Source organism: Puma concolor, chromosome D4 (assembly GCF_028749965.1).
Source record: "Puma concolor isolate L17-30 chromosome D4, mPumCon1.1.hap2, whole genome shotgun sequence".
NCBI lineage: Eukaryota > Metazoa > Chordata > Mammalia > Carnivora > Felidae > Puma > Puma concolor.
In genome coordinates, this window is record NC_141679.1 from 87,955,023 (window position 1) to 87,982,947 (window position 27,925).

The 27,925-nt window shown below is 55.4% G+C and overlaps 3 protein-coding genes across 12 annotated transcripts; 2 read left to right on the plus strand and 1 right to left on the minus strand.

Annotated features, from left to right (window-relative positions):
• Positions 1-2,296: 2,296 nt before the first annotated feature.
• Positions 2,297-9,318, plus strand: SET (SET nuclear proto-oncogene). The gene is made up of 8 exons (XM_086684199.1): positions 2,297-2,742; positions 4,303-4,360; positions 5,027-5,169; positions 5,528-5,631; positions 5,736-5,849; positions 6,482-6,652; positions 6,765-6,911; positions 7,529-9,318. The coding sequence occupies exons 1-8, from the start codon at positions 2,670-2,672 to the stop codon at positions 7,550-7,552; spliced, it is 834 nt and encodes a 277-aa protein (XP_086540325.1). The 5' UTR covers positions 2,297-2,669; the 3' UTR covers positions 7,553-9,318.
• A 3,208-nt stretch (positions 9,319-12,526) lies between these two features.
• Positions 12,527-23,376, plus strand: PKN3 (protein kinase N3). 9 transcript variants are annotated; one of them, XM_086684207.1, is made up of 22 exons: positions 12,531-12,818; positions 15,431-15,665; positions 15,872-16,017; positions 16,503-16,614; positions 16,687-16,814; positions 17,025-17,208; positions 17,892-18,038; positions 18,122-18,231; positions 18,338-18,481; positions 18,901-18,976; positions 19,064-19,232; positions 19,364-19,514; positions 19,622-19,689; positions 20,004-20,067; positions 20,218-20,309; positions 20,644-20,820; positions 21,555-21,617; positions 21,724-21,800; positions 22,235-22,377; positions 22,466-22,573; positions 22,725-22,805; positions 22,893-23,376. In XM_086684207.1, exons 1-22 carry the CDS (start codon positions 12,795-12,797, stop codon positions 23,103-23,105), a joined length of 2,712 nt encoding a protein of 903 aa, XP_086540333.1. In that variant the 5' UTR covers positions 12,531-12,794; the 3' UTR covers positions 23,106-23,376. The 9 variants fall into 9 exon arrangements, with proteins under 9 accessions (XP_086540328.1, XP_086540333.1, XP_086540329.1 ...); XM_086684208.1 differs by lacking the exon at positions 12,531-12,818 and adding an exon at positions 13,858-14,079; XM_086684205.1 differs by lacking the exon at positions 12,531-12,818 and adding an exon at positions 15,159-15,316.
• ZDHHC12 (zDHHC palmitoyltransferase 12) lies at positions 23,314-26,671 on the minus strand. 2 transcript variants are annotated; one of them, XM_025935292.2, is made up of 5 exons: positions 26,511-26,669; positions 24,910-25,046; positions 24,476-24,553; positions 24,148-24,314; positions 23,314-23,978 (listed from the first exon to the last, which is right to left on the minus strand). In XM_025935292.2, exons 1-5 carry the CDS (start codon positions 26,608-26,610, stop codon positions 23,648-23,650), a joined length of 813 nt encoding a protein of 270 aa, XP_025791077.1. In that variant the 5' UTR covers positions 26,611-26,669; the 3' UTR covers positions 23,314-23,647. The 2 variants fall into 2 exon arrangements, with proteins under 2 accessions (XP_025791077.1, XP_025791089.1); XM_025935304.2 differs by having other exon boundaries at positions 23,608-23,956; positions 26,511-26,671.
• Between the last annotated feature and the right edge of the window lie 1,254 nt (positions 26,672-27,925).

The following is a 27,925-nucleotide window of genomic DNA, read 5'->3' on the forward strand; positions in this document are numbered from 1 at the left end:
GTAGTTCTGCCACTTACATTAAAAAAAAAAAATTGAATTTAGCTGTGAGATAAGGATATTAATGCCTACCTTGTATTTTGCAAGGATTAAAGGAGAAAGCGCATGCACTTATCACAGCCTGTGGCCCATGGTACACGTTTCAGCAGTGCACGAGAGCCTGGTATTTTATTCCAGTGCTGTTCAGTGACATCACAGTGGTGGCAGGAAATTGGCCATGGTGAGAATATTTATACACCACTGAAAACAGCAAATGCTACAAATCAGGCATTTTGGTGTGTTTTTTCCTCTTCTGGGAGCTGGTTGTCAAACATTTACCAGCTTCTCTTCGGTGCTCATAATTCTTCCTTTAAGAAGCCTGTCCAACTGAGACAGGTACGGGACTGAGCTGGGCTCAGTTAAGGATGGTTTTGGAGGGAAAGGATTAGTTGAATTTCTGGGTTTGGGGGAAAGTCCTAAGAAGACATTTGTATTCTCTACCCATGGAGTGTATGCCATTTATTTAACATTTATCATTATCGATCACCCACCAATGGACCGTCTTGAACATTAAAGATACTACTTGAGCTTTAAGAGCCGACAGTAAAATGTGAGTGCTGAAAGGCAAATACTCCAACCCCAAGTTCTGCTTACAAAGGCCCAGGGAGAGATTTCAGGCTTTTTGTGGTCCACCTCCTTGGGGCTCTGGACGAGGGAGTAAAGCAGAGGTGCATTTGCATTACCTGGAAAGCATTTTTTTTTTTAAGTTTATTTATTTATTTTGAGAGAGACAGAGACCGCACAAGTGGGGGAAAAGCAGAGAGAGAGAGAGAGAGAGAGAGAGAGAGAAAGAGAGAATCCTAAGCAGGCTTCACACTGTCAGGGAAGAGCCCAATGCGGGTTGAACCCAAGAAACTGAGAGATCATGACTTGAGCCAAAACCAAGAGACGGACGCCCAACCGACTGAGCCACCCAGGTGCCCCTGGAAAGCATTATTTAAACAGAAATGCCTTGGGGCGCCTGGGTGGCTCAGTAGTTTAAGCGGCCGACTTTGGCTCAGGTCATGATCTCTCGGTCCGTGAGTTCGAGCCCCGCGTCGGGCCCTGTGCTGACAGCTCGGAGCCTGGAGCCTGTTTCAGATTCTGTGTCTCCCTCTCTCTGACCCTTCCCTGTTCATGCTCTGTCTCTCCCTGTCTCAAAAATAAATTTAAAAAAACGTTAAAAAAAAAAAAAACAAAAACAGAAATGCCTTGGCCTTACTTAGTGGCTCAAAAGGCTTGCACTCTACTGCAAGGTGCTGTAGGTCCTAGCTCTGAAGGTGCGAAACGAACTAAACGCCCACGGCCTTCCTTCGGGCAGTTGTGCGCCTCAATGCGATTTACTCCTGTTGCTGGGACTGGCCGATCAGCACTCTGCTGTTTCTTGCAACCATTTAAACACCGACTCGGGCAAAAAAAAGACCCGCGGGTGAACGTGGCAACTTCTTGCCTTCAGACTTCCAGTTTGGCGCGGCTCTGCCTAAAAGTCACCACTTGATACAATGTTCCCCCTTTCAGCCTTTTTTTGCATTATGTAACTTCATAACAGAAACGGGTACAGAGAGGGGAAAAGTGACTTGCTCAAGTGCACACAGCCTTCTTGGCAGAGGCTTGGACTAGAAGCCAGGAAAAGGCCTTCTAAGTGGAGTGGAGAGCTTCAGGGTTTACAAACAAGCCCGAGTGAGTCCGAAGGGCATCTTCCCCAACTGGAAAATAGGATGGAGATGCCGCCTTCCTTCTTCACCCACGAAGAGGGACGATGCCCCAGCAGCGTCCCAGGGCGCCGAACCCGGGGTGGGTGTATTTTCGGGCCCCGCTGTGAAGCTAGGCTACTACAAGGCCTGCACTTCTGGGGGGCTGTAACACCCCTCTCCCCTGCGCCCCGCGCCACCCCACCGAGAAGGGAAGCCGCTCCGCCACCACGTGACGCGCCTGCCCGGGGGGGGGGGGGGGGGGGGGGGGGTGCTGCACGCAGCCCGGCAAGGCCCCGCCCCTTGGGCCGCCGCGCGCCCGTAGCGCGCAAATGTCCCGGGTCGGGCTGGAGAAGGGGAAAGCGGGGGAGGGGAGCGCGGCGCGGGGGGCCGGCCCCGTACGTCGCGGCGTTCCTTCCTCCCGCCTCTCGGCCAGGCCCTGTGTCTCCTCGCCGCGGCTCCGCCCCCTCGTCCCGGCACCCTAGCCAATGGCGACGCGGCGCGAGCCTCTCCGGCCGGGGGCGGGGCGTACGCGCGGGGCCTGGCGCGCCTGCGCCCTGCCGCCGCCCCCCCCCCCCCTCGCCGTGAGGAGGAGGAGGAGGTGGAGGAGGAGGCGGCTCGGGGAGAGCGAGCAGCGAGCTGGACCGCGGAGCGTGAGTGAGGGAGCCGAGCCGCCTGCCCGCCCGCCCGCCGCCGCCTCCCCTCCGTAAGCAGGAGCCCGGGCCGGGGCCCGGCACGCCGCCCCAGCCCCTCCCTCGTCGTCAGGCCGCGAGGGCAGCGCGCGCGAGCCAGGGGGAGGGAGAGCGAGCGAGCGAGGGAGCGAGCGAGCTAGCGAGCGCCGGGAGGAGGCGGCCGGACCGAGCGAGCGCCCGCGCGTGTGGCGTGAGGGGAAGCCGCTGCCCGCCCCCTTCGCCTTCCCTTCTCTCCCCCTCCCCGCTCCCCCCCCGACCGCGGAGCAGCACCATGTCGGCGCCGGCGGCCAAAGTCAGTAAAAAGGAGCTCAACTCCAACCACGACGGGGCCGACGAGACCTCAGGTGAGGAGCAGGCGAGGCGGGGGCCGGCCCGCGCCGCCATCTTCGCCGCCCGCCCGGCCCGCAGGCCGCCGGCGGGGCCCGGGGCGCGCGGGGGGCGCCGGGCGGACGGGCCGGCGCGCGCCTCGGCGCCCTTTTTTGTGCGCGCGGGGCCGGGGCCGGGGTGGCGCCGCGGCGGCGGACGGCGCTGCGAGGCGGGGGCGCTGCGGCCTGCTCTCGGCGCGGGCGGAGGAGACCCCCCCTTCCTCTCCCCCCTCCCTCGCTCTCCTCCCCCTCCCTCCCTCCCGAGAAGCCTCTCTTTATTGTGCTCCGCCATGATGCCTCGCTCCCATCAGCCGCCGCCGCCGCCGCCACATGGTGCGGCCGGACGCGGCCCCGCGGCCGGGCCTCCGCGCGGCTCCCCCCGCCTGCGCGCCCGGCCTGCGGGCGGCGCCCCCGCACCCGCGCCCGGAGGCCGGCCCCGGCGCGGCCCTGCGCCTCGAGCTGGGGCGGGGTGGGGGCGCGGGGAAGCACGCGGCCGGCCGCGCGCTGGGCCCCGGCCGCCCGGGAGGATGCTCCGGCCGGCCCCGGGCACGCTTCCCACGTGGGGCGGCCAGCCCGTCGCGGCAGGGCGCGGGGAAGCCTGGCCCGGCGGGCCGGCGTGTCGGAGGGGCTTTGCGACGGCCCGCGGCGACCCTCCCAGCCCTGGCAGCGAGGGCTTTCCCGGCAGGGGGGCCGCCAAAGCCGGGATGGTTACCGGAAGTGAACCGCGCGATCGGGCCCCTTCACGCCCACTTAGCTTTGTGGGTGCTGCAGTCCTCACCGGACAAAAGGGCACCCTCCCCGAAGCACACCCCCTTTTCCTCCTCTCCCCTCTGTGGCTCGTAGTTTCCTGACTCCGCGCTGGCTTCCTGTAAGTGTGCTCCAAAATCGTGTGGGGCCGCCTCGGAGCCAAGCCCGCCTGAAATTGGGTTGGAGGGGAGAGAGGGGTCGGGGTCGGATCCCGGGGCTCCTGTTCGAAGGAGGGAGAGTCGAGTGTTTACGACGGTGGGGCAGATCCGAGGTCCTTATCTGTCAGGCACGTCTGAGGTCTTCACTGTGATCGATGCTGAGCAGTATTTGCAACTTTGTGTGAGAAGCGATCCTACCGCCCAGCTAGGTGGTGTCCTCCTTTTCCTTATTGTCACGGGTCGGTTTGCGAATTGGCCTTAACAGCTGGCACTATTGTGTAGCAGGTATACATAATGTGATGAATAGCAAACAGTAAGAATCTCTGAATAAGGCTTATTCACTACCTTTCGTAAGAGAAACTTTAATAATTGGTCTCCTTTTTGTAAGGGAACTCTCGAAAAAGTGCTGCAGACTTGCGTAGCTTAGCAGATTGTATGATTTGTGAATAGTCTTAATTAAACAATAATTTGTTAACTAGAGGCGTGAACACGTGGAGAGCATGCCTTGTAGTAGGCAGTTTCTTTTTTAAAAACTGCTTTATTGGTATAACTCACGTCACCGGTCGTGTTAACATCAGGAAAACTAATTTTATGTTCTAATTAGTATTGAGTCCTATGCACCTTTTTCTTGCAGAAAAAGAACAGCAAGAAGCAATTGAACATATTGATGAAGTACAAAATGAAATAGACAGGTAAAGTTTTTCTTAGTTTACTTTGGAGAAGTTTTTTGAGATGCAGCTTACGGCCTGGTGATCATTGAAACTATGGTCAAATAAATCTGTATCCACTGGCCAAGTGGAGATGATTACAACTTAGAAATATTTTTGGAAGGTCAGTGTTATTTTTCTGTGAAATATTTCTGTTGATCAAAAAGTTTGAAGAAAGTATATTCATTGACCTTTGGGTTTGCTTTCAGAGGCTACAAGTTGTCTGAATTGCGGTGCCTGAGCTTCTGATAGTTTGGCATTATGGCATCAGTGTTGCTCCTGCTTGGGTTATAACTTTGTTACTTGATCAGCAACTTTTTTTTTTTTTTTTTTTTTTGTAAACTTAATCTGCCTGAGGGAAACAAGTGAAGTTAGCGTGGTGATAGAGTTGGCAACTTAAATATACAATGTTACCAGAATGCTCAGTTGGGCTACTTTAGGAACTGTCAACTGTTGAGTGTATGTTGGTGAAGTAGCTCAATTTGTCATCTTAGTTTTGACGTCTTTCACTCCAAAAATCTAGGTGTTCTGGTTATTATGAGTGAGTACTTTGTACTGTTCTAAAGCTAAAAAGTAAATATTCTGTAGTTTCGGCAGTTTTTGTATTTGTCAAATATTGTAATTGTCAACGTGGTTTTTCATTTGCTTCAGACTTAATGAACAAGCCAGTGAGGAGATTTTGAAAGTAGAACAGAAATATAACAAACTCCGCCAACCATTTTTTCAGAAGAGGTCGGAATTGATCGCCAAAATCCCAAATTTTTGGGTAACAACATTTGTCAACCATCCACAAGGTATGTTGTGGCAGAGCACTGTTGCAGGGTATGGGGTGTCCATTCGTTAAAGAGTTGGGGGGACTTTGCTTGAGAGCTTAGTCCGACATGTTCGTTACATGCAGAGATTAAAACACTCGGGAAGCTTGCATTTAATGCTTTCTCTATTTAGAAGAGACTATATTCTAACTTGAGATTCCCTTTAATTATTTGGTAAAAGATAGTGACAGCCCTGACACTGAGCCATCTGGTTTGCAATTAATGGATTTATGAAATCAAAGACGCTCACTAAATTTGGAAAATTTTAAAAGGCATCACTTGAATTGTTTGTTAATATTGTCTGTTTAATATCCATTTGACCTGTAATTTGCTGGTCCAGTGTCTGCACTGCTTGGGGAGGAGGATGAAGAGGCTCTGCATTATTTGACAAGAGTTGAAGTGACAGAATTTGAAGATATTAAATCAGGTTACAGAATAGATTTTGTAAGTATCAATAAGTGATCTTGTTTGCCACTGTGGAAGTTAATTTAAGCTTTGGTTAGAAGAGCTGTTTGTATTGATTTCCAATTCTCAATTCTTTATTGTAGTATTTTGATGAAAACCCTTACTTCGAAAATAAAGTTCTCTCCAAAGAATTTCATCTGAATGAGAGTGGTGATCCATCTTCAAAGTCCACTGAAATCAAATGGAAATCTGGAAAGGTATTTGAGGAATGTTGGGCAAAAGTATCATTTTGTGTATTTTGGTTTAGTTGAACCTCTTACCAATGCTTGGTGCTTTGGTAATGTGTTAAGTGCAAACCCTTAAGATGTAAAAAAAAGAAAAAGAAAAACAAAAACAAAAAAACCCTCCAATGTGTTAGAGCCAAATACAATAGCTTGGAGCTGTCAGATTATTGTGTTGAGTTTTTCAAGAAACGGGCTAAATTTCTTTGATTCCTACATGGGTTACTGAGCTTTTCAAATGGCTTGGTACTTGCCAGATTGCATTTATATCTACATTTATGCAGTGAACCCATTTTCAATTATACTGTGTTATGGGTAGTGGTTGTCAAAGTGGAACTAATTTTGTATGTAAAGTAGTGAAATTTAGACGGCCCCTTTATAGGAGAAGCTTTTTGTAAAAATTTGACGTCTTTGCAGACCTAGAATTTTAGGACTTTGTTTTTATCTGCTGTACGTTTTATAATTTCTTTTAGATGACAAGTATAGATGACATACTAGTGTGATTCCCACTCCCCCCCCCCCCCCGCTTTTGTGTTAAAATCTTAAGTTAGAGGGAAATTTAAGTGTTGTGGAGAACCTATGTCAGAAGTTCTTCTGTCTTCGTTTAGGATTTGACGAAACGTTCAAGTCAAACGCAGAATAAAGCCAGCAGGAAGAGACAGCATGAGGAACCAGAGAGCTTTTTCACCTGGTTTACTGACCATTCTGATGCGGGTGCAGATGAGTTAGGGGAGGTCATCAAAGATGATATTTGGCCCAATCCTTTACAGTACTACTTGGTGAGTCGAGAATGTTTTTTTAATTCAAGGTTGTATCTGTCTCATTTGTTGGAAAATGAATTCCTAAGGTAGTTTGTTTTTTTGTTTTTTGTTTTTGTTTTTGTTTTTGAAGGTTCCTGATATGGATGACGAAGAAGGGGAAGGAGAAGAAGATGATGATGATGATGAAGAAGAAGAAGGATTGGAAGATATTGATGAAGAAGGAGATGAGGATGAAGGTGAAGAAGATGAAGATGATGATGAGGGGGAGGAAGGAGAGGTAAAAAAGAATTTGGTTAAGTCCAAAGAAGACCAATCTTGAAAGAACTTACCCTGTTATTTTGTGGGTTGTATATATTGTGTAATAGAGGTGTGGCCAATGGTGGGAGGATTTGTAGGTGAGATGAGCTAGTTTTTCGAGATGAAAGAAAGTTTTAATCAAGTCCTTATATCAGTGATTTTTAACTGTAACCAGTTCTGCTTTTGTGGTTCGTACTCTGTTCTGCCCTTCCCCTAACTAGTACTTAACGAAAGTGATATGGGTAGTGCAGCTGGTCAGATTCTGAGAAATCTAAATAGCAGATTTGCATGTTTTGGACAAACAGTAAAATCCTTCTAGTCAGATAGAAATAGGTTGTTGCTTGGTTTGTTTTACTTGGTGTGAAAGAGGTCAGATTTTGGTTAGCGCTGAAAAGTTAACTAATTTATGTGAAACAGCATCACTGGGTTGTTCAATTGAGATTGGATACAGACCGATTTGTGGCTTCGTTCGTAAAATGACATGTCCCCGTAGTGCATCAGTGTGTCCTATGGAAGTCCATGAGTGTCCGTACGAATGTTGGGGAATGACCTTAGAATTAACCCTGGAGATTAACTGCCCACTTTTCTTTCTTACAGGAGGATGAAGGAGAAGACGACTGATGGATTCCAACCTTCCTTTTTTAATTTTCTCCAGTCCCTGGGAGCAACTTGCAGTCTTTTTTTTTTTTTTCCCCCTCCTCCTCTTGTGCTCATTCGCCCTGTTTTTTGAAGTCTCTTTTCTCTCCCTTTATACCATGGTTCTCAACTTATTTTGGGGGGAAATACCTTGAGCAGAATACAGTGGGAAAAGAATCTCTACCCCTTTCTGTTCCAAATTCATTTTTATCCCTTCCTGTCTCAACAAAAACTTTATGGAATCAACACCACCGTGCTCTGTGGGAAAAAAGAAAAACCTTCTGCTCCCTTAGCTCTGCTGGAAGCTGGAGGGTGCTAGGCCCCTGTGTAGTAGTGCATAGAATTCTAGCTTTTTTCCTCCTTTCTCTGTATATTGGGCTCAGAGATTACACTGTGTCTCTATGTGAATATGGACAGTTAGCATTTACCAACATGTATCTGTCTACTTTCTCTTGTTTAAAAAAAAGAAAAAAAAACTTAAAAAAATGGGGTTATAGAAGGTCAGCAAAGGGTGGGTTTGAGATGTTTGGGTGGGTTAAGTGGGCATTTTGACAACATGGCTTCTCCTTTGGCATGTTTAATTGTGATGTTTAACGGACATCCTGGCAGTTGAAGATGACACTTTTAAAATAAAATTCTCTCCTAATGATGATTTGAGCCCTGCCACTCGATGGGAGAATCAGCAGAACCTGTAGGATCTTATCTGGAATTGACATTCTCTTGTAATTTTGTTCCTGTTTATTTTTAAATTTTCTTTTTGTTTCACTGGAAAGGAAAGATGCTCAGTTTTAAACGTTAAAAGTGTACAAGTTGCTTTGTTACAATAAAACTAAATGTGTACACAAAGGATTTTGATGCTTTTCTCTCAGAACAGGTGTATTTAATTATGATTTTCCAAGTTTGACTTGTGTAACGTATTGTCAAACTTTGTCACCCTGACTCCGTGTTTTTTGATACGCACTTTGCAGGGTGACCTCAGGGCTTGTGTGGACTGAGAAAGGGATTTGAATCAATGTATTAATGTCTCCAAATCCGGGAACCATCATGGGTACGATTTGCCGTCAGTTTCTGAAATTCTCCACCTCAGTCGGGGTACCAGATTGCCCAGAAGTCCGTTATGATTATGCTGTGCCCTTGATTTGTATCTCGAATTGGCATTTTCGAAAATGGGCCTTTATTTACCTGGATATAATTCTAGTGCCTGCCACCACTGTCAGACAGACCTGGTGCTCTAATGCCGAATTACACACAGGGCAGTTGCTGGCGTGCCTTCATTGGCACCATGAAACGTGGCTGAGAAGACAGACTCTCAGACAAGAAGTCCGTACTGGTGGTAAACTCAGGAGTACTTTTGTCTCAAAGTACTAGCTATTTAGCACGTAGCTCTCAAGCGAGACCTGTCTGTGTGAATCTGGGTGAGAATGACGGGCTCGGCTCTGCTAAATGCCGTTGTGCATAGAATAACATTTTGGGAAGCTACCTAATGCATAAGCTTTTTAATGCTGTAAATTATAGTAGCTAAAATTAAATGCCACTTAACTTTTTCAGAGATGAATTCATGGACAGCCTGGTCAAATTCAAAGCTTTTTGATGTATAAAACTTTATAAATGGAACTATTCCATCGATAGGCAAAGTGTAATGAAAACCTGTCTAGATGGATAGTATGTAATTTCTGCACAGGTCATGTTTAGTAATTACATCACTGTATACCGGTCAGGAATCTTGCTCCAATAAAGGAACATAAAGATTTTTTTTGACTGGGGTCATTCTCCTTGTTTTGTAGAGAAATGTTACTTGCTTTTGGGTTCAGATGATAAGCTAGTTTTTCTGTGTGGTTTGTGTTCATAGTGACTGGGGAAGGGGGTAAACTCTTCATATCCTCCAGCAGTATAGCCGAAGCGACATCTATCCGAAAGGGTATGTATAAAGGTCACGGGAAAATAACTTCTTTGGGATGTAGTCAGTTCGTGAAGGGATTGAGTATTTTTCAGGTCGAAGTCAAAACATTTAAAGGGCTCTTTGCTGAGGGGGAAATATAGTCACTTGAATGAATTGCTCATTCAGTAGGCCTGTAATTATTGTTTCACAGAGTTACATCTTTAGGAAAACTGACTTAAGGGCCGTTGAGTAGGGCTGTCCGGTTATAGGTCCCTTTAGTCGGACTATAGAATGTTCTTTTGTTTTTGGGAATGTGGTTAAAAAAAAAAAAAAAATCAGCCCTTAAAAGATAAAAGTCCTCCCAACTATTGCCATCACCTTTTAGATTGCCCTGTGCCTGCAAAGGGCGTGAGGGGAATGCTAGGCTGGGAGAAAGGAAAAAGTGGCTACAGTGTAGCAGGTGTGCTTTGGGCCCGACTGCAAAAGGAGCTCTGGGCTGGCCCTCAGGCAAGTGTGTGTTGTAAAGTGCCAGATGAATGGCTTAAAGCTCCTTTGCTACAAGGACATTTCAAAGGAAAGGGGTAAATAAATGGTGGCTGTTGAGGTAGTTTCTCTGGGAAGGGGACTCCCTCTTCCAAACTTCAAAGCTGTGCCAAACTCTGTTTATGAGGGAATAGCTACATGAACTGGGGCATGGAGGGCAGTAGCTGGTAATAGATGTTTACATTTCATTTCAAACCTAACGGAATCTTCTATTTTAGACCCTCCCTCCAGTTGGTAGATCGTTTCTCCTTCGATGTCCTGATTTCTAAAAGACTTAACTGTTCTCTGACCTCTGTGACCTGCCCCTACAGTTTCGCCCAGCTCAGGCTCTAGGATGTAGGGTTTAAATGGTCCATAAGCCTGCCTGTCTTGTCCGGCTGACATCTGCTAAAGCCTGTTTCACTTGTGTTAGCTCTCTGGCTGCTAAATTTAAGTTGCAGATTTTTGACTTGATGGATTTGGGGGGCCTTTTGGGCTTCAGAGGATTTTTAGTCACTGGTGTTTCTAGATTAATTTTTGGTAATCTTTATTATCATTACTGTTTCATAATGGTTGGTTTCATGGTTTCACTTGGCCCCAGAAACATAGGTTTGGTTTTTCTGCCTTTTCTGTTAGGTTTGACTATGAACTCTTTCTGGCTCATGCAAGAATGGAATCCTGTTGCAAAGGGTAAAGACTTTTCAGGATTTCCTGAAGATCAGGACAAGTTCTCAGGAGTCCAATGAATAGCCATTCCAATTCTTTAAAGAGGACATCTTAATCATTTTTGAAAAGTCTATTCCCTCCCCCATCCCCCACCCCTGCAGTGACCATTTCCTCCTGAATGTGTGACTGTGTTCATGAAGACTTATAAGTTGAGTTTTTAACAGGTCGGAGGGGAAGAGGGTTGCACCTTTGTGATTAGAATAGTGGAGGGTATGTGCCAAGCTGACTAGTTGGTGACGTTGTGTACTCACACTACCGAAGAAAGGCGAATCCAAAATGTAGATGGATTGATGTTTGCAGTACAGGGAAGGAAAAAAGAAAGGTGTAGAAAAGACAAAAAAATTTAATGTGCCCTGCTAGGAAGTGTTTTCGTTCCTTTCGGGTTGATGTTTTTACAGTTTTAACAGCCAATTAGCTGGAGAGTTGTTTGCACCATTCATTCACCATCCACTGGATGTTGAATGTGAAGGGAACCTCAGTTTTCCAAGGGGTTACTGTTTCGTAAATTACACTATCACCGTCAGGCATAGGATACAGCTCTCTGGTCAGATTCCTCCATCAGCCTGGAGGTTCCTTGTGGGTTTGCCCCAGCCTGGGGCTCCTGGATCCTGCTACCTCTGAACTCCTTCCCCTTTTTGACCAGTGAGCCAGTGAAACACACAGCGAACTTGGGGAATCATTTCTGAGTTCTTCCACAGAATTCCACTTTCTGGGCTGTAGGAGTAGACAAATGATTCTCAAGATGGGAGATAGACACTCTCCCGAAAAGGGAAGCTTTGCCAGTTGTGTTTTCGTTCCCCGAAACCTATGACCTGCAGTCAGAAGCTGACTTCTAAATTATGGTTAACATTCAGCTCAGCGCACCTTGATAATAATCCTCATTTAGAAGAGCCTACTGCGTGCCATTCTTGTCTAAGCCCTTGGCAACTCTGATGTGCATATGTGTAAAAGTGGCTTGACTTGTCTCTGATTATGAAGTGAAGGCATGTGCCCCACCGAACCGAGTTGCCTTTGCTTATGTTGGTGTCATTCGGTTTCCCATTGCAGGATTGCCCGCAGCCTGCCATTATCACTTTTTCCACTCCATCGTGAGGGAGGTGGTCAGAGCAAAGTGGACCGGGCATAGTTTCTCTCAGTGAAAGCACTAGAAGGCACCTATTCCAAGTCGGCAAATCACCCACCTTCAGTATTTGCCCCCTACTCCCTTGCAGCCCCTTGGACCGGGCTCCTTTCAGTGAAGTCTTGGCACAGTGCTAGTCAGCACAGGATACTAGGATTCCTTACGCAGGAATGGCAAGCCGTTCCCAGGGCAGTTAGTGCCCACTGGTTGGCTTTCCTGAAGTCAGGGCTATTTCCTGGGGTTTCATTGTGTCTCCTGTTTAGATGGGTTCTTTAGGACAAGGGAAGAACGGTGGCTCTGGCTGAAACAGAAAACTCCACTCTGGCTGAGCGGCGGTGGCCTGAGAGATGTTTGGTTTATTCATCTGTCATTTGTAATTTGGCAAGCTTTGGATGAGGCTTTACGTTCTTATAGTGACTCTAGATAAGGCCAAGCCTCCGTGGGGGCCACAGGCTGGGGACTAGCCCATTTTACACCAATGATCTAAGACGAAGAGAAAGTTAGGGGCGGGAACCCGGTGGTGGCGGGGCTCCGAGGAAGGGGGCTGACCCAGCCGGGAGCGGGCGGGACGCCCTGGCGGCGTCCCGCGGCCGGCAGGCGGCGCTATCGTCCCCCGGCCGGCCCTTAGGGCAGCTAGAGAGCCCCGGCCCGAGAAATGTCCCTCCTGCCCTTCTACCGCCGGACGGGGGTCGGCGGCCTCAGAAAAGGGGCGCGGGGCCCCAGAGCCCGCGGAACGCCGCAGCCGGCGAGGCGCGGGGGCCTGCGGCTGAGTGGGGTCCCCGGCGCCGGCCCCTCGCGGCCGAGAGGCGGCGCTGCTCCCAGGTCCCGCGAGGGCCAGCGGACCTCGGGAGGGGGCGCCCGATCCCGCGGCTCCGGCTCCGCTTCCCGGGAAGTTTCAAGTTTGAAAGTCCCGGCGGAGGGGCCGGGGCTTCCGGAACCGCAGTGGTCGAGAGGAGGGGCGGAGCGGCCCGAGCGGAGCCATGGAGGAGGGGGCGCCGCGGCAGGTGAACGGCGCCCGGAGAGGCCGGGCTGCGGGCGCGGGCCAAGGGGGTCGGGGAGTCTCATTTACGCCGCGGGCGCCGCGAGCTCCGGTCGCGTCCCCTAGATCCGACCCTCACCTCCTCCCGGGTCCTTTCCCAGCCCCTGCCCCGGGCTTCGCTAACCTCGCGGGGCAGACCTGAACATGGGGGGGAGGGGGGGGCGCGCGGGGGGAGTCGTTCGTGCCCCCTGGAAACGTCCCCAAATTACCCCCAAGTGACTCAGAGCCTCTAGTCAGGCCAGCGCATGAGCACGTCTGAATCCGCAGTCAGGGCCACCGGCATGGGCCCTAAAGTTTCCCCCAATCCGTTCTTCCAGGCGGGACTGTTAAGACCGGTGGGAATCTGCCTAGAAAGCAAAGGGGACCGTGGGGGGCAGCTTGGGACAGGTCCTGGGGGGGGGGGGGGGAGAGGAACGTGCGTGCAGGGAGAGGAAGGCCCGGGAAGGGGCCAATCTCTGCGCACTTGTGGGGGTCCTTCCCAGATCACAAAGTCATGTGGGGATTGGGCACATGGAGATGGGGGACCTGGCCCAGCACCTGGGCGGGAACCTCCGGGTACACAGAGGGTTCTAGTCCAAATGGCGAGGGGGGCGGGGTTCCTGCCAGCGCTGGAGATACGTGCTGGTGGACACAGCGGCCAAAGCTGTGTGCTTGTCTGTCATTGAGGAGGGAGGGGTTCAGGTCTACCCAGAGCAAATGGGGTGGGGTCACTGCATCTGTGTAGAAGATAGGGTCCCAGCTGTAGAGCAGAAAGGGGGAGGCGTGTGTGCACATGGCAGGATTCCAGCCCAGAGCAGACAGGACCAGGGGGTACACCCAAAGGCAAAATGTCCTCCACAAGACTCCTGGAGTGCCCCCACCCCAACGGCGGGAACAACCTTAGGCACTGCGTCTGCCCCCTCCCACCCCCTTCCTCCGGAGGTTCCCCCCCCTCCTGTTCCAGCAGTGACTTGTACACATTTTCCGATTTCCTGTGAACCTCCGCCCAGCAACGGCAGCTCGGTGACTCAGGACCCCGGTGGCCGGGCCCCCCGCTCCATGGGATCTTTGTTTGCTCAGGCCTTTGGCTCTGGCCCTCTGGCCTAGGGCCCTCAGAGGATTTCCTGAGCCCCGCCCCTGCCCTCTGACAGCCAGGCCAGAGGGCCAGCAGAGACCTGGGGTGGGGGGGCTCCCTGAGGCTGGGGCGGCACCCCTCACACTGGCCTCAGGAGATGGAGAGCCGAGAGGTAAGGTGGAGGTCCATGGGGGGTGGAGGGCATCGTGGGTTACCCTGGGCTGAGGTCAGCTTTGGCACTGGTTGGTTTGAAATGGCCTCTGAGAAGGAGATTTTCCTATTCCTTGCTCCAACCTGGCAGTAGCTGAGCTGGGAGTGGCCCCCGGAGACCTCCTCAGCCTCTCTCTGTGCCTCCGCTTTGCTACCTGAGGGAACATCCCTGGCCCCGACTCAGGCCTCTGGCTGCCCTCTCTATGTGACCTTGGGTAATTCCCTAGCCTCTTCTCTGGCCCCAAATCTTAGCTGGGATCGCAACCTCAGAGCAGTCTGATTAAGCGTGGCTGGTGGGGAGAGGCTGGCATCTCCCTCTCGGTGTTGTGACCTTGGGCAAATTACTTAACCTGTGTCCCAGCTTCCTCATCTGGGGCTGGTAACATGGGGATAGTAACTGCATCTTCCTCGTGGGATTGTTATGAGGATTGACGGATTCATGTACGCAAGGCTCTGAGAACAGACCCTGGCACCCAGTAGCACCCTGTGCCTTCGCCTCTTGAACAACACAGGGGGGGTCGGGGTGCCGACCGCCCAGGCAGTTGAAAATTTGCATGTAACTTTTGACTCCCCCCAAACCTAACTAATAATAGCCTTACGGATACTGTCAGCAGTTGACTAACGCATATTTTGTACGTTATGTGTATCATTATATGGTATTCTTAACGATAAAGTAAGCTAGAGGAAAGGAAACGTTACTAAGAAAATCGTAAGGAAGAGACGATATGTGCATTTATAGTCCTGTAAACAAAGTTGGTTTTACAGTTGAAAACAATTTGCTTATAGGATCACCTGGTCAGTTAAGTGTCCGAGTCCTGATTTTGGCCCAGGTCATGATCTCACGGTTCCGTGAATTCAAGCCCTGCCCCGGGCTTTCCGTGCTGCGCTTTTTGTGCTGACAGCAAGAAGCCTGCTTGGGATTCTCTCTCTCGCCCCACCCCACCCCCTTCTCTCTCTGCCCCTCCCCCTCTCATGCTCTCTATTCTCTCTCAAAATAAATAAACTTAAAAAAAAAAAAAGGACAGGAAATGATTTGCTTATAAGTGGACCCTTGCAGTTCAAACCCGTGTTGTTCAAGAGTCCACTGCAAACATTGAACAATTTTCCGCTCTCCCTTCTCCCTAATGGGAGGGGACAGGAGCAGGGACAGGCTGGGTAGCCCTAGGGTTTCCATCTGGCCCAGGAGTACTAGCTGTAAGGTCAGAGGTGCCCCGGGGGGCCACCCTGGGCGCCGAGCACACCTTCCTCTCTGTCTGCGGAGACCCGAGGTCGCTGGCGGGGACTGAGGGCATTACTCCTCTGCCGTTCCACAGTCTGGGGCCGACCAGCAGCCCCCAGAGGATGAGAAAGAGGTGATCCGCCGGGCCATCCAGAAGGAGCTGAAGATCAAGGAGGGTGTAGAGAACCTGCGGAGGGTGGCCACGGACCGCCGCCACTTGGGCCACGTACAGCAGCTGCTGCGGGCCTCCAACCGCCGCCTGGAGCAGCTGCATGGGGAGCTGAGGGCGCTGCACGCGCGCATCCTGCTGCCCGGGCCCGGCCTGGCTGGTGAGTGATGAGTCTGAGCAGACCCTGGGGGACAGGACGCGCCGGGCTGACCCAGCTTCTCCACCTTGGTCCTGACCGCTCTCAGAGCCTCCTCAGGTGTCCCCTGCGACAAGAAGGGAGCTGGGGGTTGGGGGAGAGAGCAAGGTCATAGGGTAGGGGTCTCTCGGCTCTGGGTAAGGGGTTCGTGTGTCCCACGCTATGCACAGAACCCGCCACCACGGGACCCCAGCCACCTGCAGAGCAGCCAAGGGCTCGGCACCTGGAGGCTCTACAGAGGCAGCTGCAGGTAGAGTTGAAGGTGAAGCAGGGGGCGGAGAACATGACGCACACATACGCCAGTGGCACGCCCAAGGTGAGGCTCCTGGGGTCTGATGGGGAGAGACTGGGCTCTCAGCCCCTCTCAGCTCCCAGCCCCCATCCTGATGGAGAATGCAACCAAGTCAGTGACCCCATAAGGCAGAGACAGTCTTAACCCTTAGTCTGACGGGGGAGGCACAGCCCCAAATCCCAGCTTGGTGGGGCAGGCACGGCTCGAACCCCTAATCTAACAAGACAACTCGGTCTAATGGGAAGTCCTAGCCCAGTCTAGTAGGGAAGGCCCACCCCCAGTCCCAGCTCCCAGGACGATGTGGGGAGCTCGGCTCTGACATGGTGTGGGAAGCTTGACCCCAGCCCTTGTCTTGTGTGAAGGGGGAGGCCCTGCCCTAGATCTAGGCTAACAAGGGGCCCTTGGCTTTAGCATCTGGCCTACCAAGGGAGGCTTGGCTTCAACCTTGGTCTGACCAGGGAGGCTCTGGGCTAGCCCCGGTCCGATGGGCATGTGGCGCGACCCCACAGGAGAGGAAGCTCCTGGCAGCTGCCCAGCAGATGCTGCGGGACAGCCAGCTGAAGGTGGCCCTGCTGCGAATGAAGATTAGCAGCCTGGAAGCCAGTGGGTCCCCTGAACCAGGTGAGGCTTTGAGAAGCGGGGCCGGGCAGGGCCGGGCAGGGCGGGGCCTGGGGGCTGACCGCCTCCTCCCAGGTCCTGAGCTGCTGGCAGAGGAGCTAAGGCATCGACTACGCATTGAGGCCGCTGTGGCCGAGGGCGCCAAGAACGTGGTGAAGCTGCTGGGTACCCGGCGGACACAGGACCGGAAGGCGCTGGCTGAGGTCAGGCCGTGGTCCCCTCCCATCGCTGCCCCTCTCTGAGTGTCTGTCTCCACACCACGGTCCACCAGGGCGGGAGGCACCCGCGGACAGCCTGTGCGGGGTGGCGGTGAGGAAACAGGAGGCACATTCTGTCTAGACCTCATTGCGGGGAGGGCGTGTGGGTCGCCAGTGGTCACGGGCCTGTCCTCCCCTGCCTGATCTCCTCTGTAGGCTCAGGCCCAGCTCCAGGAGTCCTCCCAGAAACTGGATCTCCTGCGGCTGGCCTTGGAGCAGCTGCTGGAGGGATTGCCTCCTGCCCACCCTCTGCGTGGCAGAGTGGCCCGGGAGCTGCGGACTGCTGTGTCTGGGAAACCCCAGCCTTCAGGGGTGCTCGTGAAGCCCACCGCCGTGACAGGTAGCCGGGAGTCAGTCCCTCCCACTTCAGGGCTCTGCCCTTCTTCCAAAGAGCACCCTGAACCACAGATGGGAGGACTTCGGAGAAGAGTTTTGATCCCGGTCCCACCACCCCCTAGCTACGTGAGCTTGGGCAGCTGACTTCCCCTCCCTGGACCCTTAGTGTATCCCTCTGTAACATGGGGGTGATAACGGCACCTCCTTCATGGGGTTGCTGTGAAAATTCAGTGAGTTGTTGCAGGTGAGGCGCTAGGCGCGAGGCCGGCCTAGTGGGCACACCATTGGCGAAGCCATTATTCAAGGGACTAGCCGTGACAGTGTGTCAAGTGCCAGGGTTAGGGGCGCTCACAGCCCCGGTCCTGGGCAGTTTGGACTCCTAGAACGTTCTTTCGTATCCCTGAGCTGGATCTGTGTCCCGGTAGTGGTGGCTGAATTGTAATCAACAAACAATCTAAGCATGTTGACTTTGGAAACCCTGAACTTCCCACCTGGGACACAGTACAGTGGCTTCTAGAGAGGCCAGCACCTTCCCGCTCAGCTGGTTCAGGCTCCTGGCGAAACACCCCGGCCTAATGCGGGCAAGGTCTGGGTTCAGCCATCTTCGGGAGAAGGTAGCTTTCTTGGGGCCCCAGGGGACCCGGATGTAGCAGGGGTTTGACAGTGTGTCCCCCACGCTCCCCACAGGGACGCTGGAGGTCCGTCTCCTGGGCTGTGAGCAGCTGCTGACAGCCGTGCCCGGACGCTCCCCGGCGGCTGTGCTGGCCGGGAGCCCCTCGCAGGGCTGGCTTCGGGCCCGGGCCAAGCAGCAGCGTGGCGGAGGAGAGCTGGCCAGTGAGTAGCGAGCCGCGGGGCGCTGGGGGCAGCGATGCACCTCTACTCCTCGCCTGCCCTGAGCTCCCTCTCTGGCCCTGCAGGTGAGGTGCTGGCTGTGCTGAAGGTGGACAATCGTGTCGTGGGCCAGACCGGCTGGGGGCCAGTGACCAAGCAGTCCTGGGACCAGACCTTTATTGTCCCCCTGGAGCGGGTGAGGCTGGCCCTGGTGCGGGCAGGGGTGACCTGGGGCCACGGAGCGGAAGGCTGGCCGAGTAGGGACGTGTGCCCCACTCCTCAACCTGGCCTCCCCGACGCAGGCCCGGGAGCTGGAGATTGGGGTGCACTGGCGGGACTGGAGGCAGCTGTGTGGCGTGGCCTTCCTGCGGCTGGAGGACTTCCTGGACAACGCTTGTCACCAGCTCTCCCTCAGTCTGGTGCCCCAGGGGCTGCTCTTTGCCCAGGTGCTCCCTACCCTGTCCCCTGACGACACGGGCCCTGGTTCCATCTGAGCTAGAAGGGCCTTCGAGACTATTTGATTCATCCACACATAGGAGTAGAAATTGAGGCCTGGAGGGAGGAGGTCTCCAAGAATTAAGGATTCCCAGCCCCCCTCCGAGGAGCGCGTGGGAGTCTAGAGGCTGCATCCTGGTCCTGACTTGCCTAGCCTCATGCATGGCCCTGGACAAGTGTCTCTCTTCTCTGGGCCTCAGTTTCCCCACTGGTACCAATGTGGACATTGAATCCATCCCTCTGGGCCCCTCTGGCTCTTGCATCATTGACGCTGAGGGCTTAGGCCGGGATCTTGGAGGCCGGGGAGGTACCCTGGTGACAGATGGGGTGGGAGGGGACTGGTCTCCAGCCCTGCCCTCTGCCCACGCAGGTGACCTTCTGTGACCCTGTCATTGAGAGGAGGCCCCGGCTGCAGAGGCAGAAACGCATTTTCTCTAAACGCAGAGGTGTGGACGGGAGAGGGCTGTGCAATTAGGGGGTAGGGCAGGGGCCCTCGGGGGGCCGTGGGACTGAGCCCCCGCCTTTTGTCCCAGGTCAGGACTTTTTGAGGGCTTCCCAGATGAATCTCAACATGGCAGCCTGGGGGCGCTTGGTCATGAACTTGCTGCCCCCCTGCAGCTCCCCAAGCACGATCAGCCCCCCCAGAGCATGCCCCCAGACCCCAGCCACGCCCCGGGGAGCTGCCAACCCTGCCTCGCCCAGGTGAGGAGCCCCGTCACCGTGGCTGCCTGCTTCTCTGCCACGTCTGCCTCTCTTCAGGTGCAGCTGGTGTCTTTCTGTTCCCTCTGACCCTCTGTCTGTCTCTTGGCATTGCTGTGTGTCCGTCCCCACAGCTCTTCCGTCTGCCTGTGCCCTGCCAGGTGTCTGCTTTCTCCACATACTGATTTCTCACCCAAGAAGAGCCCCTTGGAAGAAGAGGTGAGGCCCCCGCCCAAGCCCCCACGTCTCTACCTGCCCCCGGAGCCAACCCCCGAGGAGATACCGGTGAGAGGATGCTGGCAGTCCTGGGGGCTGCTGGGGTGGGAATGGCAGGGCTGGAGGGAAACAGGGAAGGAAGCCCTGCTCTGCTCTGAACCCCTCTACCCTCATAGCGCACCAAACGGCCCCACATGGAGCCCAGGACTCGACTCGGGCCACCGCTTCCAGCCTCAGCCACCAGGTACCCCCGTCAGGCTCATTTATGGGCTTGCGACATTTGTCTGCTCACTTGGGTGTTCGTGTGTCCATTCACACATCACCCGATGCTCCTTGCCCTCTGTTCATACTCACTAAACCCGTGTTATTGAGCTCTAGCTGCATTCTGGAACTCTAGGAAGCCACTGTCCCTGAATCCCCCCACCCCCACCCCAGCCCCTAGGCTTTCCAGTCTTATTGGTGGGGACAGCCCAGGACCGGCCCTGGAGGGTTAGGAGCACCTCTTCATGGAGGCCCAGCTCTTATCCCAGGGGGAATCCTGTGCCCTCTCTCTTGCAGGAAACCCCCCCGCCTTCAGGACTTCCGTTGCTTGGCCGTGCTGGGCCGGGGACACTTCGGGAAGGTAGTGGGCTGATGAGGGTGCTATGGAAGGGGGTGAGCAGGCCCCAGCACCTTGGCTGGGGGGATGCTGTGATCCATGGGGCAGTGGGCGGGAGCAGCAAAGGCTCCCCTGTGCTGTCCACCTGGAGCCCAAGCTGTCTCTGGTTCCCAGGTCCTCCTGGTCCAGTTCAAGGGTACGGGGAAATACTACGCCATCAAAGCGCTGAAGAAGCAGGAGGTGCTGAGCCGGGACGAGATGGAGAGGTGTGTAGTCGGGACAGTGGGCACCTAGCCCTGCAGGGGACCCCGGATGGCTGGCCTGGGCTAGTGGCACCAGAAGGCAGCTGAGTGCTCCAGGGGCTTTGAAGAGGTGACCCGCTGGGGCCAGTCCTGAGTTCTCTTTTTAGCACCTGCGGTTGTTAACTGTATGCTCTTGGGCAGGTCCGCTCTTCTCTCTGCCCCATACATAGAAACCATCATTCTACCTGCCTGGCATTTTCATTGAAGACCCAGAGAAGCCAAGGGTGTTGTGTGGGTGGCAGGACGCAGCCAGCAGTGGTTTCTCTTCCCTCTAACACCTACCCCCGGCCCTCTGCAGCCTGTACTGCGAGAAACGCATCCTGGAGGCTGTGGGCCGCACAGGGCACCCCTTCCTGCTGTCCCTCCTCGCCTGCTTCCAGACCTCCAGCCACGCCTGCTTCGTGACAGAGTTTGCGCCCGGTGGTGACCTCATGATGCAGATCCACGAGGACGTCTTCCCTGAGCCCCAGGCCCGGTGGGTTCCCATCCCTCTTGTCTGCCTCTTCCATTGAGCCTTCCCTGGTTCCCTATGCCCTCTCCCTTCATCCTGCTTCCCCCAGGATACCCATCAGCAGAAGAGTGTGGAGTCAGGGAGGCCTTGGCTCAGATCCTTGGTTATCAACTGTCTTATCAGCTCCCATAGCATTGTGACCTTGGGCCTCAGTTTATGTAGCTGTGAATGGGGCTAATAATAACTCTTCCATAGGCTTGTGGAGTGGATGGACATAATGTGTATTAAATTGTTGGGCACAGCAACCAGTGAAGAGTAAGTGACTGGCAGCTGGAGTTCTTTCTTGCCCACCAGAATGCAGGCTCTGGAGTCTTAAGTCTGCCATGAGCTGTGTGACCCCCAGGTGCATCACTTACCTGGAGTCTCAGATCCTCATTTGAAAAAGAGACATGATGACTATCGACAGCAGGTGGCTGGGAGGATATAGGAGGGTAAGGCATCAGAACACGTGGCATCATTCCTGGCACCATCGAAGAGCCCAGGAAGGGTAGGCTGTCAGTGGGCAACAACCTTGGGGCCACTGTCCAGAGAAACACCCATTCTCCCTACCCGCTACCCCTGGCATCAGGCTTTAGTCCGAGCTGACTAGAGCTGGGACATCCAGGGATGCCCAGGCTGTGGCCATCCTGGTGCCTCCCTGCCCTGTCCCCCCGCCCCCCCCCCCCCCGGCCCTGAACTACCCCCTACACCACCCATAGGTTCTACCTGGCCTGTGTGGTCCTCGGGTTACAGTTCTTACACGAGAAGAAAATCATTTACAGGTAACTTGCCCCGGGGGTGCTGGGGGTGGGGGTAGGTGAAGGAGCAGAGGCTGCCCTCCTCCTGTGATACTCCCGGGCCCTTTTGATCTGTCCCCCTCACCCTCAGGGACCTTAAGTTGGACAACCTTCTGCTGGACGCCCAGGGTTTCCTGAAGATCGCGGACTTCGGGCTGTGTAAGGAAGGTGGGTGCCTCCTGTCCAGGATCCCATGTCCTCCAGCCTTGCTTGCCCAGCTCAGGCCAGCAGGGTAGCGGGCAAGTGGCCTTTGCCTCTCACCCCAGCCTGCATTCCAGGGACCAGCTGGACACACTGGTTCTTCCTTCCCAGCCCTAGAGACTCTTAAAGAGCCCCAGTGCACCCTTAGCCAGGGGAGAGCGTGTGTACTCAGGATGGGAGAGGGCATCGGGTTCTCTCTTCTTTGTGAGCTTGGCAAAGGCTCTGCTTCCTCCCGTGAGATGGCGTAAAAAAAAAAAACTGTCCTCACCTCCAAGAGCTCGGGCAGGGCTTGGCTTGACCTTCAGTGCCTGAGGTCGTAAGAGTTGGCTGTTGATTCTTACAACTGAAGTTATATGGATGAGACACGTCGGGCTGGCATCAGTGTGGATGCTGATTTGCAGGGATCGGCTTTGGGGACCGGACAAGCACCTTCTGCGGCACCCCGGAGTTCCTCGCCCCGGAAGTGCTGACCCAGGAGGCCTACACACGGGCTGTGGACTGGTGGGGGTTGGGTGTGCTGCTCTATGAGATGCTGGTGGGCGAGGTGAGCACCGGACCCCGGCTGCCGGGGCCTCTAGGTTGGGGCAGGGTGGAGGTGGCTCATGCAGCCTGCTGAGCCCCCTTCCCCATAGTGTCCATTCCCCGGGGACACTGAGGAGGAGGTATTTGACTGCATCGTCAATGCGGACGCCCCATATCCCCGCTTTCTGTCGGTGCAAGGGCTTGAACTCATTCAGAAGGTAATCACTGCAGGGCTAGGCTGGGCTGAACGGCTGCCCCGTCACCACCCACTCTCTCGGGGCCTCTGTGGTCCAGCTCACTTGGGATGCCTGGGCAGGCGGGCAGTGCCTGGGTGTGATGCCCTCCGTGAACCCCAGTCCTCTTGCCCAGCTCCTCCAGAAGTGCCCGGAGCAGCGCCTCGGGGCGGGTGAGCGGGATGCTGAGGAGATCAAGACCCAGCCTTTCTTCAGGGTGAGTGTTCCCGGGTGCCTGGCACAGTGGGAGGTGTCGCCTGGCCACGCGGGCCGTTGTCTCAGGCAGCTCTGCCCTCACCCCCAGACCACCGACTGGCAGGCCCTGCTCGCCCGCACCGTCCAGCCCCCCTTCCTGCCTACCCTCCGTGGCCCTACGGACCTGCGTTACTTCGAGGGCGAGTTTACGGGGCTGCCACCGGCCCTGACCCCGCCTGACCCCCGTAGCCCCCTGACGGCCCGCCAGCAGGCTGCCTTCCGGGACTTCGACTTTGTGTCAGAGGGATTCCTGGGGCCCTGACGGCCTCTCTGGTGTGTCTGCCCCGTCTGCCCAGCCGTCTGCCCCGGAGGCCCAGGCCTTGCCAGGTATCGGTGGGCACTGGGCCTCGAAGTGGCAGCTGCAGAGCTGCTGTGGGGGGCTTCGCTCAGTCACTGGGCAGGGTCCCCTCCCCTCCCGCCCCTGCCTCCTGGGAGGCCTGGACCAGAAAGGGCGGCACAGCAAGGAGGAGTTTGGTTTGGTTTTTTAATATTTGATTTGCTTTACGGATGATTAAACTTACAAAACTGTGCAATGGAGGCATCCTGGCTTTGGGGGGCGGTATGGGGGGTCTCGGAAGCCCAGGCTGCTTGTGCCCGAGCCCCCCACGGGTCCTCTGCCTCCTCTCCTTCCTTCAGAGGGCAGGACTGCCTATTGTGGCAGGAGCTCTGTCATTTCAGCTCTGCTCTGAGGCCTGGGAGGAGCGGCGGGGAGTGAAGAACCCCAGGCCCTCCGAACGCCGACCCCAGCTAGGGGCAGCCCCTCTGGTTTTCAGGCACAAGATGGTGGCCTTGCCTCCAGCAATCCTACACTGCCTGGCTGCTGCCCTCCTCCCCCTCCTCCTCCCCCTCGGCCCACAGGGTCTCCCAGGACCCTGAGGGCCATCCGCAGAAGAAGTGGGCCAGGTTGCGGGTCAGGCCGCGGTCGAAGGGGTTGCCGGGGCGCTGGCGGAGGTAGGCGATGCGGTGCGAGGAGATGAACTCCCAGGTGGTGGTGTTGCTGGCCACCAGGTAGAGGTGTGAGGCGAGGAGCAGGCCCGCCACCAAAGAGAAGAGGGAGAGCAGCAGGAAGGTGGCCAACAGCAGCCCGCTGGACCGCAGCCAGAGCCCCCAGGGCTGGAAGAAATGGAGGCCAGACCTGCAGGGCAGGAACAGAGATGGAGACCAAGGCTGGGGGAGGGCGGGGGTGCCCCGGGGAGCCCCTCCGGGCAGGCCGTTTGGGGGAAGGCCCGAGGCCCCTGAAGGGGCACCTTGTAGGGGCATGCTGCCCGCCCTCCCCCCATGCCCAGGCCGGCCGTGGAACCCACCATGCCAGGTACAGGCCCCACAGAAGCACCACCAGCTGCAGCGCCAGGTAGGCCACGAAGAGCGGGTGGTTGCGCTCCCCCACGCAGTTCTCCATCCAGGGGCAGTGGTGGTCGTAGCGGCGGACGCAGCGACGGCACTCACGGCAGTGCCGGGCCCGCAGGGGCTGCTGTGGGCACAAAGGGAGGCGGGCTCAGTGCCAGCTCCCCTCTGGGCCCACGACTGAGGGGAGTGATGAGGCCACAGAGGGGGTGGGGGGGAGAGAGGCAGGAGGTCAAGGAGTCTCAACCTTGCTCCTGCGCCCTCCCGTAGAGGTCCCTGGTCACCCACCAGCACCAGGCAGTATCTGCAGCGCCGAAGGGGGATGGCTTGAGGAACCATGGCTGTCTGCTCCTCCTTGACCTCCTCCTGCAAATGGGGGACAGGGTATTAGGTTGGGAGGGAGAGGGCACTGGTGGGCGTTTCCCTGGGGGGCTAGCTTAGCCCTGGGCATGCACGCGGGGCCCATCCCCAGTGTAATGGAGGCGGTAGGGTGGGACAGAGTGCCCTGGCCCAAGTGAAGCTGTGACCTCTGTCACAGTTGTTTTGCTGGGCCTTGGCGGTTTCCTCATTGGAGGATGGGGGTTGCAGGGCTGCTAAGAGGATTCATGGAGGTGCCCCAGGAAAGCCCTCTGCATAGATCCTGGCATGAGACTGTTACAGGGGCCTTGGGTTTCCTATTGGTGGGAGGAAGGGTTCAGGCTCCCAGGGGCCCCCCTGGTTACCTGCGGCTGGGGCTGGACATTCACATAGCCCGGGTCCATGAGCGACACGGCCAGGTAGAGCAGCAGGGAACCCAGCACGAGGAGCAGGAAGGTAAGGGGCAGGAGTAGCTCCCCCTGCTCTTCCCACTGCCGCAGTGCTGGAGAGGCCGGAGAAGGAGAGTGAGGCCGGGGCCGGAGCTGAACAGGAGGCCATGTGTAGGGGTGTATCTGGAGGTGGGGAGTATGTCCCTGGCTGAGCAAAGGCCTGGAGATGGGGTGTAATGAGTGGTCAAGTGTGGCCACTGCATAGAGTACAGGAGGGAGAAGTTTGGGCCCAGCACTCCCTCCCCCCCACCCCCACCAAAAAAAAAAAAGTTCATTTGCATTCTATCTGTAGGACAGTAGGGAACCATGGAAGGTTATAGGGTCAGATCTGTTTCTGCACACCCTCCTGCTGCTGGAGGAAAGATGGATAGGGGAGCAGGGGGAGGCCTGGGGGCAGAGCCTATCCAGGAGGGAGAGGAGGGTAGCCAGACAAGGGCACTGGCAGGAGGAGTGGAGACAAAGGGCTGGATAGATAAGGGGTAAGGGAGTGAAGGGGCCAGACTTGACTGGATGTAGGGGAGAGGGAAGAGGGATCCCTGACTTTGGCTCCATGATAGGGAGAGACCAGCTAGGTTTGATATGCCCATGAGATAGAGACAGAGGAGGGCAGGGCCAGGAAGGGTCCAACTCATGGAAGTAAATGAAGATTTCAGGGGTGGGAGGCAGGGGGAGGTGAAGAGGGAGGGGCATTTAGATAACAGTGTGGACAGCTCTGGTGTCCCTTGGTTGTGAAAAGGAGCAGAGAAGGAAAGCAGGGTTGCAGGGCGGGGTGGGGCGGGTCCTTTCTGATGAGGAGACTGAGCAGGTGTTTAGGCTGAAGGGTGAAAGCGGTAGAGGAGACTTAAGAAGGTCTTGGGAGGAAAGTGACAACACCCACAGCCCAGGAGTTGAGGCTGGAGCAAGGAGGGAGGAGCGGGGCTTCCCAGAGTGGCAGTGAGGGTGAGAAGTTGGGCCGGAGGCAGCCTGCCAGGTAAGGAGGGGAAGGATGTTCGTGGGGGTGGGTCAGTGAGGTGGACGAGGACTACTGGGCAAGAAGTGAGGGTGGGGAAATGCGGGACAGGCCGCCCCCCTCTGTGTTCTCTTGTCCTGGAAGGTGGGGAGCCTGGACTTGGGCAGCTAGTGGCCGTGGGGATGGGCAGGATGCCAGTTCTTGATCTACTTGATCCTCGGAATCTTACGGAGGGACGTTATCCTGGGAAGGACCGGGTGGGTCTCGGGATCAGGGGAGATGGGGGCTCAAGTCCGTCGCGGGATCTGGTGGGCACCGTTTGGGTCCTGGGATAGACAGGGCATCTGGCAGGAATCAGGAAGATGGTGGGATTAATTAGGGATCAACTGGGTATTAGGCAGAAAGCAGGTGGCTCTTGGAATGACAGATGGAGAAGAGGCTCAGGAGCTGGCGGAAGTCGGGTGAATCCCAGGATTTCTGGGGCTTCAGCAGGGAACCCAGTGAGACCCAAACGTCTGGGGAATCACGCGGGATAGGGTGGGTCGGGGTCGCGCGGGGTCCGGCTCACCGGTATCGTGCAGGAAGAGCACCAGCGTGATCCCCCAGGTCAGCACAGTATGCCCGCTCCGCACCAGGACCCCAGGGCTGAGGAGCGCCCAGGGAGCCATCTCCTCCGCCCGGGGCCCCACCCGGAAGAAGCGCCGGGAGGGGCGGGCCCTTTGAGGGAGAGAGGCCGCGGCTACTCGCGGATTGGTGAGTCCTGGAGGTGGGCGGGGCCTGGTTGGGTCGGGGAGGCTGCCTATTGGATAGCAGCTGCGGCCGAGGAGGCCCTCGAGCCAACAGGTGCCTGAAGAGGTTGAGGGCGGGGCCGGCGCGCGCGCAGCTGGTAACTCCCCCAACCCCAGCCCCCACCAGCCAGGTAACTTTCGAAAGCGGAGGAGCAGGCGCGAGCCCTGACCCCACCCCCTCGGGCTCTCACCCCGCCCGCCCCTAACCCGTGGCCTCGCGCATGCGTGCAGCCCCCGGGGTGGCTCTGCTCAAGGTGTTCGGTGCGACTCCAGGTTGCAGGATTGTGCCGGTTTCGAAGACATGACTGAGTTCTCTAGAGGGGCAGGACTAGCCCTAGGTTGCTCTGGTGACGCCCTTACCTCCTTGCTATTCATTTTTAGATATTGCAAATGGGGGCGCCTGCTGGCTCAGTGGGTTAAGCCTCTGACTCCCACTCGGGTCATGGTATCACGTTGTGGGTTCCAGCCCCACGTGGGGCTGTGTGCTGACAGCTCAGAGCCTGGAGCCTGCTTTGGCTTCTGTCTGTCTCTCTCTCTCTCTCTCTCTGCCCCTGCCCTGCTTGTGCTCGCTGTCTCTCAAGAATAAATAGATAAACCTAAAAAAAAAAAAAAAAAAAAAAAAGATATTGCAAATGGGACGAGAGCAAAGCGGTCATCCGTGGTGCAGATCCTGGGTAGAAGGGGCGAAGTGGAGTCAGAAATACCAGCACAGAGGTAGTGTGAATTCGGGCAAGTTACCGAGCCACTCTGAGCTCTGTTTTCTGTCTATATAGTGGGGATTGATAGTAGCACCCCCCTGCTAAGGTGGTTGGGAGGATTAAATAATGCAAGTAAAGTGTCTAGCACTGACCTCTCCCCTGCTATAAGCCAACACCTCGCCCTGCCAGAAGGACTTGCCCAACAGGAGGCTTCAGGCTCTTCTCAGAGGAAACCTCATCAGCATTCACTGTTCACACGCCTTCAACTGGGTCCCCAGGGCATTCCCGGTGCTGCCCTGCCTTTTCCACCCACACCTCTCATGGATACCAACATCCACCTTCTTTCTCCAACAGATCCTACACAGTATGCTCTTCTGACATCTGCTGTTTTGTCAGCTCAGCACCCCTTTTTCTGTTGGGGCACTGACTCTTCCCCATTCCACGTGGTTCTGGAGAAACTGTGTCCCACACTCCACGATAGGAGAGGTGGGCATGTG